General features: G+C 41.6%; 1 protein-coding gene across 2 annotated transcripts; it reads right to left on the minus strand.

Annotated features, from left to right (window-relative positions):
• Positions 1 to 2,473: 2,473 nt before the first annotated feature.
• Positions 2,474 to 9,900, minus strand: LOC148878158 (pyruvate, phosphate dikinase regulatory protein 1, chloroplastic-like). Of its 2 annotated transcripts, XM_088949968.1 has the most exons (4): positions 8,343 to 9,900; positions 3,695 to 4,340; positions 3,449 to 3,563; positions 2,474 to 3,006 (listed from the first exon to the last, which is right to left on the minus strand). In XM_088949968.1, the coding sequence occupies exons 1-3, from the start codon at positions 8,883 to 8,885 to the stop codon at positions 3,460 to 3,462; spliced, it is 1,293 nt and encodes a 430-aa protein (XP_088806094.1). In that variant the 5' UTR covers positions 8,886 to 9,900; the 3' UTR covers positions 2,474 to 3,006; positions 3,449 to 3,459. The 2 variants fall into 2 exon arrangements, with proteins under 2 accessions (XP_088806094.1, XP_088806089.1); XM_088949963.1 differs by lacking the exon at positions 3,449 to 3,563.
• Between the last annotated feature and the right edge of the window lie 248 nt (positions 9,901 to 10,148).

Consider the following 10,148-nt stretch of genomic DNA (forward strand, 5'->3'; position numbering starts at 1 on the left):
GTTCTTTGGTTGATTTCTTCCTCCGTTCTCATGAACTTGTCCGTGAGCTTGAGGAAATCAGTCATAGTTGCGGGTTAGCTGGCCACCATGTGCCATTTAAACTCCTTGTGCATTACCCCTCTCTTGGCCGCGGCGAGCTGTACTACGGGGTCTAATCGCAGTATCTGCAAGCATGCTTCATTGAACCGCTTGATGTCGCTCCAGATTGATTCCCCTTCCCTCTAGACTACCCCGAAGATACTTTCCTCGGTTCTTGAGCACCGCTTGCTAGTAACGAAATGTGCGGTGAAGATCTGCACGAACTGGGCCCAGTTTCTTATTGACCCGGGGGCTAGGTTCCGGTACCAGGTGCGGGCCACCCCCTTGAAGGTGGTGGTGAAGGCCACACACATGCACGACTCGCTGGCCCTAGCAAGGTGCATTTGCCACTGGAAAGCGTCGACGTGGTCGTTGGGGTCAAATGACCCATCATACTTGTCCAAAGATGGAAGCTTGAAGTCTTTGGGAGTGGGGACCGCTAGGAGTTCTGACGCGATGGGGGAAGGAACTGAGAGAATTGGGACAGTTTTTACCTCGTCCGAGCTCGTTTCTTCCTTACCTCTAAGCTCGGGTAGGACACGATTAGCAGCTCGGCGACTTCGCTGGCGCCTTCATTGAGCGGGCCTGGTGTTGGCACTGCTGGCCTCCGTGTTGCCGAGCTCGATGGGCTCGGAATGTTGGTCTGCTGCTAGGACACTGAACCGGTTCTCCGTGAGTGGGAACTCAGGCTTGGAGTGCCGAGGTGATTTTGTGGGCGAGATTCCCGACCCACTTGCAAGCTACGAGGTGGGGGTAATTTTTCTTTGCTTTCGGCCTGGGGATGAGGCCTGGCTATTAGGGGGGTTCTGGAGCTGGGAAGCTTCTCCTCGGTGAGGGCGTCCACCTTGAGGAGAGGCCTTAACCGGTTTCGAAATAGGGTGCCGAGGGGGAAGCAGTGACTGGTTTAGGGGTAACTGAGGGAACTACTGCTGATAATGGTGTTGGGAGAGGTGGTGTAGTACCTGGTGCTGCTGGAGTTGATGCTGCTGGAATTGTTGCATTTGGGCTTGCATTGCCCGCATGCATTGCATTAGGTCGTCCAGCTGGTTCTGGCGGGTCACCAGTGGAACAGTAGTTGGTTCAGCGAATGTTGTTTCAATAGGGAGTGGAAGAGGGGTGTTCAATGCAGGAAGGTTCAGGGGCGCCATTGCTCATGGCGCATTCAAGCTGGGGATCCCATCCACTGAAAGAGGGATGGTGAACTGCCCGATGCACACCACTGGCACTTGGAGTTGCTCTCCGGTGGTGATCGTTTCTGTGCCACGTCCGGCATTGTTGGAGGAAGCCATGGGTGTTGGAGTTTTGGGGAAGAAGAGTAAGTAAGAGAGGTAAGAGAGATTTATAGGGAGGCTTTTAGAAGCGTTTCCACAGACAGCACCAATTGATGGTGCGCAATCCGGCCGGTCCTAATTGTCAACGATATTGTCTCTGACTGGAGCAATGGGGAGCTTGAAACGGAGAAGATGAGGGAACTCCGGGGGGAACCCGGTGAGATAACTCTGAAGCTCAAGTTAGTATTCTCTCAAAGGCAAGATAAAGACTAGATGGTGCAAAGTTCATATACCTTGTTGTTGGGCGTAGGGGGCTTTTATAACCACTTCGCGCACTCACTCTGAGGCATCTGTCAGGTCGGGTATGATTATCTCTGTTTCTGGCAGTTCGGGTGCCATCCTTTCTGCTGGGACAAAACCGCCACTGCTCATTGTCGGAACCGTCTCTGTAACTGGAGATGGCAGTGGCAGGTGGCTGTTTGACGTGCAGCCGTCAAGCGTCAGATCCCAAGCCTGTCAGGTGCGCCGCCCCTGGGTATGAACTTCCTCGGTGTCAGGCATGGTACGGTTTGTTCAATTTAGCGTTCTGAAGGCGAAGTGCTGAAGTGGTGAGCGAGGTGGTCTTGAGTTCGGAGGTATGTCCTGAACTGCCATAGGACAGGCCAGTTCGGTGAGGTGTGTCCCGAACTGTTTTAAGGCAGGTCAGTTCGATGAGGCATGTCCCAAACTGCTATAAGGTAGGCCAGTTCGGTGAGGTGTGTCCCGAACTGCTATAAAACAGGCCAATTTGGTGAGATGTGTTCCGAACTGCCATATGACAAGTCAGTTTGGGTTTTGCTTGAGGCCTAAGGGAGAATTCGGGTTCCCAGTAGTGAGTTCGGGCTCTTAATAAGGAGTTCGGACCACCGGTTCCTCCCTCTAGTGCTCTTGCCTTAGGTGTGTTGTTTGTGCCGAGCTGTTGCCTTTGCCACGTGTTGCATAATTACGAGGTCGGGCCAAATCTTCCTTCATCAACTACCAAAAAAACAAAATCTGTCTTAACCAAGTTTCCACCCCCATAAAGAAGATTCGGGAAGCAAACAAAATCAATTAAAATTTAGATAACCAAGAGTGGGCATAGGGCATACAATAAGGGAAGACAAAAGATCACTTTTCACTATGATTTTGCAAACTTTACACTCTTTATGAATGTATAACTCCTCCATCCTCACCATTACATATGATTGTATAGATTGCTACAAGGTAGAGATGGTCACTAAACATATATTTATGTAGGAATCAGAAACGCAATGTACAAGGGAGCAATGATAGTAATAATCTCATCTATCATGTTCCTTGGGCTGATAAAGAAAGAATTGCTCAAAGGCCTGGAATGGTTGTGTTCTGCGCTAGGAGACCTTGTTTGCCGAATAATTAAGCTCTACCTGCTACAGTATCCAGCAATATTAAAATGACCTTACAAATGCACCAGCAAGTAGGGCTAGATACCCATCTTGCAATTGGGTCACTTCTAGTTCAGCCTCAGCATATCGTCATACAGAAACCTACAAACTCTAGTAGTATCTTGATATGCGTGGCACTGAGCACGTTTGCTTCCGGTCATGGTAAAGCCTCAACACAACTGATGCTATTTCTTCAATTGCTTTTCCTGTCACTTCTGCAATCAGTCAAGCAACAGTAGGATCAAAATCAAATTAACTGCATACGTTTCACAAATTCTTTTCATCATTCAGGCAGCAAGAGTCCACGATAATAACTAAAATTCAGTATTACAATGTCTTCATAATCAAGGATTTGGGAAAAATGAAAAAGAAAAGGAGAAGCAGGACATAAAAGCAAGCTGCTGAACATCAAATTTTATCTATCAAATCGGACTTGGATAGTATATACTATAAATTTTATTCATCAATTGAACTAGAAATAAGAAATGAGACTTGAACCCATGACCCTTTGAATGAAAAAACAGTACCTAAACCAATAAGAATAATGTTAATTTTACATAGGTATATGTGGTAATTTTACCGGATTCAGATCTTAATTGGATCAGATTAGGAAGAATCAGATTCAATTTGATTAGAAACAAATCTCACTTCAGCTACCTGCATCCAGCTTAAGTAGCTAGGAATTCCAATTCAGTCTTGGACAATGATGTACTGTTGACAGTCCCATCTATCAACACAACATGAACCATACCCACTAACACGGCATTTACTCCTGTTACAATATGAAAATAGTGCTTATGGGGTTCATTTATATTTGTTTCTGGTTTTAGAAAGAAAATATGATACCATATAAATTAAGATACCCACGTTTCAAAGAAAACAAGTAAGCTTTATATTCCTTACCTATCACTGGCCACACTGGATTTTTTGCAAAAATCTTATTAGCAAATTCCAACTCCTCTCTCACATAATCCATCTCTGAATAGTTACTCCGTGCTTGGCTTTTGAAACCTAGATTCTTTGCTCTCGCTCTCCTAATCATCTGCAAGACTGTAGGATTTATAGTCAAACCAAATACTTTCTCTGGCTCTACCTCAAACAGTATTTTGGGCAGTTCAACACCCAAAACAATTGGAACATTAGCCACTTTATATCCCTTTTGTGCAAGATAAATAGACAATGGCGTCTTTCCAGTACGAGAAACTCCAGTGAGGACAATATCAGCTCTGTGCAAGTTTTGGGGTAGGGCACCATCATCTTGTTTAATGGAGAACTCAACAGCTTCAATTCGTTGGAAATACTCCTCAGTTAGAGGGAGCTTCCGACATGAAGCCCCACCACCACGAGGAGTTCCAGATGGAGATACACCAACATGGGAAGAGATAGCCTCTGTGACAGGTCCCAGTATATCAGTGCATGGGATGCCCCATAGCTTGCAGGCTTGCTTAGCTGACTCAGCCATGGAAGGATCAGATAAGGTGTATAGAAGCATTGCACCTTCTTTAGCTGCTTGTTTTATGATCTTCATGAGATGCTCCACATTATCAATCTAACAGTGTAAATTAATGTTAGTATATTTCAATGATAGAAATCATAGAAAAAGTTAGAAAAAAATAAATAAATAAAACAGGAAATGTGTGTGTGAAAACAAAATCCACCTTATGACAATGAGAAGATGAAGATAAAGCATCTTCACCTACACTCATGTGTTGAGGATCTCGTGCTTAGTAGTCAACTACTATGTCCTGGTAGTTGAATACTACCAGTAGACACCTAGTAGTCGACTGCTTTGCAGAGAGATTTCCGAGTAGTCGACTACTACCTCAACAGAACCCAGAATAACAAGATAATGCAAGAAATACCTAAAAAACAACAAGGCAACCAAGCAAAAAGCAAATAAACAAGCACAACCAAGAACACAAAGGATTTGTGTGGTTCAGCCTTCCCGCATAATCCATGGGAGAGATGAAACTTGTTCTTCACTATGAAAGAAAAAGAGAAACAGTAGAAGTACCTTGTGACTTGCAACCCAAACCAACCCTTAACCCTGGTACACTCCTCTCCCTTTCCTCTCTCAACCTGAAGAACAAAACAAGAGAAAAAACTCCACTCTTCCACCAAGAGTACCCTCTTTTTCTCTCTCTCTCTCTCTCACTCTCACAACCCTACATATACAAAGAACTCTTTTATATGTAAAACCATCTTTAACCTAAAGAGGGGGGCCACACCGACCGCTAGATAAAAAACAATCCAATGGTTGTAAAATAAGACAACCCCAACATCATGTATGATTAACTCCATATGCAGATCAATATTATGGAAATTGACAAATGCTAATACTATTTTCTATGGTTGTTTGTGTCATGTAGTCCAAACCATAATTCGGTTGGTTATGGTCAATAGAGCAGATTGATTAGAAACCCGAGATATATTCTGGTGGTGCTACTGGCTTTGTCATATACCTTCATGGAAGGTCAATTCAAAACAAACACTACTGCAATAACCAAAGACGAAAGACCTATTTATCATATTACTTTTACCTCTTTTTGGGTAATGATGCCATTAGCTATTTCTGTATATTTATAAAATTTATGTGTGATTTCCTAACAAACTTGGTACACTAAAAGAAACATTTCAAGGCTCTCAAAGATTGTTGCAAATCCCTGTTTAATATATACTATTTCTATCTAAGTGGCTAGTAGACTTTTAAAATTTGATTTTAAAAAAGAATAATAAATGATTGAAATCTAGAAATCTAAAATTAGCACAGTAGTCATGTATGTTTTGGCCAAATTCAGAAAGGATTTGAGATTGGGGGGGGGGGGGGGGGGGGATAATGGACGGAAGTGGAACAGAACCTGTTGGAAACCCCAAGGCTCAGAATAGTGTTAAAGGAGTGTAAAGTGTTTTCACTATCACATATGAAAGTACTGAGGGAGGAGGTGTATTGGGAGTACTTCAGTAGTGTATTACTGTACTACAATATTGATAAGTAGGCCTGTAAACAGTATTCGAAAATCCGAGACTTACCATAGTCGAATCGAATTCGGATAACTCGAATCAGATATTCGGTCGAATTTGAATCCATTTTTTTACCGATTAAATTATCTGATCGAATTTGTATATACATTGATCTGATCCGATAAATATCCAAACCGATTATATATATAATTAAAAAAAAGGTTAAAAAATAAAAATAGAAAAACAATTTCATTGAAAAATGAGAAATGAGAACATTTGAAATCCAAGTTTCGACTTTCGAACTCTCCAATCTCCACTCTCCATCTTTCAAGTTTCAAACCCTAACCCTAACCCTCTGTCCCTCCCTTCGCCGATGCCGGACACCGCCCGAGCAACCACCAGGTCCACCATCACCAGTCACCGCCCCTCATCATCCACCACTCCGCCTGTCATCTCTCGTCAGTCATCTCTCACCTTTCCTCTATCTCTCAGTCTCATATTTCGAATCTCAACTCACTGACTCAGCATCACCGCCACCCAAGCAACCACCATCACCAACGACAGCGTTAGTGATAGTGGTCGAGCATCAGTCACTGGCCACTACCGCCTCCTTCGCTGCTGCTCAACGCCTCAAGGCCTTCAACCATCCAACATCACCGGCCATTGTGCTGAGAGAGTGCCATTTGCCAAGTGCCAATAGTCCAGCACCACGCCATCACCAGCCAACACTGCTTACTGCCATCGCATTCGCACCGCCGGGACTCAACGACTGCCGCCATCACACACTCACACTTGGCCCACTGCCGGAAGCCCACTATCTCCATCTCAATCCCCTGCCTCTTTTCTCAAGGTAAATTGATTTTCATAGATTACAGATTGTGAGATTGAATGTTTATTTGTTTATTGGTTTATGAGCTAGATTTTTCAGCTCATTTTCCTATTCTAAATTTCTTATTAGATAGAATAGATTACAGATTTCTGACAGTGATTTAGATATTGATTTGTTGGTTTATTGGTTTCTGGTTATGAGCTAGATTTTTCAATTTAAATGAGATAGAATAGATTACAGATTTAGGAACTGGTTTATTCATTTTCCTATTCTAATGAGATAGAATAGATTACAGATTTCTGACAGTAATTTAGATAATGATTTATTAGTTTATTGGTTTCTGGTTATGAGCTAGATTTTTCAGCTTAAATGCGATAGAATAGACTACAGATTTAGGAATTGGCTTATTCATTTTCCTACTCTAATGAGATAGAATAGATTACAGATTTCTGGCAGTGATTTAGATAATGATTTATTGGTTTATTGATTTCTGGTTATGAGCTAGATTTTTCAGCTTAAATGTTTATTGGTTTCTGGTTATGAGATAGATAATATCATTCCTAAATGGTTTATTGGTTTATTGATTCTCAGTCACAAATGAGAAGCACCACATTAGATTTTTCAGCTCAGCTGTAGAGATGCTTAGATTACAGATTTTTTTTTCTTAATCCTAATTCCTGAACAAGAAAACTAGAATCATGTATTAGAGGAAAATTAGAAGTTTAGAACCAGTTAAATTTCAAAATTTGTCTATTGTAAAACAGTTAATCGAATTGGATTCAAATCTAATCAGATTCATATTTGAAAAGTCAAGTAGTCGGTCGAATTCGAGTCGAATCGAATATTTGATTTAATAATCGAATTTGAGTTCGAATTGAAATATTTGATATCCGTCGGATATCGAATCGAATTCGAATATTGTTATTTATAATTGGTTTCAAATTTGAATCTACCCTGATTTGATTCGAATTCAATCCGTTTACAGGCCTATTGATAAGGGCGTTTCCGTATATGGTCACTGCACTCTTCTTAAGTCAATAAAGACAAGTGATAAAGTTACATCTAAGTCTATACTTTGAGTCATTCTTTGTCAACTCTTCTTCCATTCTTTCTACTTCTCTTCTTCTCCTCCACTAGAATAGGGTAGAACAGGTAAAATTCAATCCCCACATAGGAATCGACATTTAGATCCAAACCCTGTAAAACAGAGCCAGGTTGGTTTGAGTCTGTGCGTGACCCAGGCCATTGAGACAGTCCTGTCAGAAGAATATATACATTCAATTGGGTCATCTACGTAGTTGCAAAGATATACGGTTAATATGCATCAAAAAAGATCTACGGTTAATCAGGACTGCCCATTTAATGCACCAAAACGTAGCATTAATCTTCTTCATGTTCATACACTTGGTAAGTTTGGTTGGGTCTGCATCTCCAGGTTGGTAGTACTTCTATCATTTGCAGAACAGCCACTACTTATGGGCATTGAATTGAAAATATATGTACGTATGTATGGAAGTAGCAATCTTGCATTTTCCATTTGCCAATAAACTGTTCATGGAGTTCCTATATATTTATCAGTCCCTATAAATAAAATGCTTGAGAGATGTAATACTTTTTCCTATATATATATTTTAAGCATAAAATAAGGGATGTGTGCAATTGAAGGAAGAAGGAGAAATACGAGAGTAAATTTCCTCTCTGTGACTGTGAGTCTGTGATGATAAAAAAAATGTTGGATAGCGAAGAAAAAGACAGGCTTACCCCCGAGAAGAGATGGGTATTTACAGGACAACCCTTTTCGACCAGGAAGTTCTCAAATTGCCCCAACGCTGCGTAGACGGAATGTTCCGCCGTCCAACCAGTGCCATCAGAAACCATATAAATGGACTTTACCTCCATTATATCTCTTTTAGGTAAAGGAGAAGACGGAGTACGGGGGCTACCGACCTCTCCACTCACAACCGCTGCGATCATCTCGGTCGTCTGGGCGCCTTGAACTGCGGGGCGTTCCAATCTCCGACCTAATCGTAAGGAACGAGCCCTAGACCATCGGTTCAGCTGGGAGCTAGCCTTGAATTTCCGAACCTGCCCGTGTGCCTCTGAATCGGGCTGGGGGCTTATCATACCGCTGTTGTTGTCGTTATTGTCGATCTGATTATATCCAGGGTTGGGATTACTAGAAGTGGGAACGGCAGTGGTGGGAGTGGGAGAGGTAGACGATAAGCAGCTGAAGCTGGTAGGAGCCATGGATTTTCCTCCCTTGGATAAAATTTCAGGGAGTCGGCCTGGTGGTCTGTGGATCATGCAAATTGCCCTCCTGAACCAAAACGCTATCCAAAACGTTCAACTCAGTTCATTCCAAAGATATCAGGTGTGGGAACGGACTATGGAAGATTGACAGTTGGAGTCCAGGCCCTTAAATTTGCCACGTTGAAGATGGCCACAACGAAGAAGATGAGGATGGATCATTATCACTTAGCAGCAGGGTCCCACCTAAACAACAAAGCGGGGGTCTGCTCTGCCCTTGAAATCGTATTCTTTGAGTATGGTCCGTTCGAGGGTGTGGCCGTGTGTTGTTGATTGGGCCCGACTCCAGAGGCCAATCCATATCTAAATCCTTTGCGATAAACTCTACCTGGTTCGTGCATTATTTTCAGAGCTTTCAAAAAGTTTAAAATCACCGTCCAGTGTCTAGTATACTAAAAAAAAGTATATTTTGGATAAGAATTTAAGTAGATTATGGTCCCCCCCTCCCCCCCATTGAATGGTATTAGGTCTTGATCTCCTGATCATCCAAATCCGGACAGTTTTTTTTTTTTATTTTTTGCAAGTGAGAAATGTTCGGTTATGAAATGTGAAGAGAACAGAGAAAATGAAATATGCTGGAGCCCCTTCTAGGTAGGACTTCGGATTTCACACTCAGAGCTCTGCTCTCACTCTAGGTTGTCATGCCGGTACAATACCAAAATCCTTGTACATATTGGAAAACCATTATGGTGCCCGAACTCCCCTTCACCATCACCTCCTGTTTCATCCCAGCTATATTAGATTTGGGTTGACTACATTAATTCTGTTTCACTGCTCCTCTCTTGAAAAATATATAGAATATTAGAACATTACTAAAGCCCAAATGCTTAGGTTGAATTGCCCAAAATTCTTCACTTATTTTTGCTTCAAGGTTGTGTTTAGAAATGATGTAAATAAGTGTGTATGCAAATATGTAGAGTGTAAAATGATTCATATAAATTGTAAAATTAGATTAATTTTACACTGATAAATTTACCTTTTTATCAGACTTTTAGTTGCAATGAATGTAAATATGAATTCCAATAAGCATATGTTTTTTTTTATCCCCACTTGAATGCAAATTTTTTTTACTTATTTTTTATTGATATACTTTTACATCTTATTATCAATGTAAATATGCATTGATCTGTCATTTGTCAATGCATAAATGTAATGTTGCCAAACACATGCAAAAGTGAGTAAGAGTGCAAATTTACCTTGAATCGGGATTTATACTCCATTTGCATCGTTTCCAAACGTAGCCTTTCATCAATAAAAAAG

This window comes from Nelumbo lutea, chromosome 1 (genome assembly GCF_056320005.1).
Source record: "Nelumbo lutea isolate HS-2025 chromosome 1, American lotus-T2T, whole genome shotgun sequence".
Classification (NCBI taxonomy): Eukaryota; Viridiplantae; Streptophyta; class Magnoliopsida; order Proteales; family Nelumbonaceae; genus Nelumbo; species Nelumbo lutea.

Bases quoted from the DNA above. Each gene is read 5' to 3' on its own strand.
- LOC148878158 (XM_088949963.1), bottom strand. From the start codon at position 8,885: ATGATCCACAGACCACCAGGCCGACTCCCTGAAATTTTATCCAAGGGA. The intron at 4,341-8,342 runs GTAAGCCTGTCT...TTACACTGTTAG, and splicing joins ATACCCATCTCTTCTCGGGG to ATTGATAATGTGGAGCATCT. The intron at 3,007-3,694 runs GTAAGGAATATA...GACTGATTGCAG, and splicing joins TCCAGTGTGGCCAGTGATAG to AAGTGACAGGAAAAGCAATT.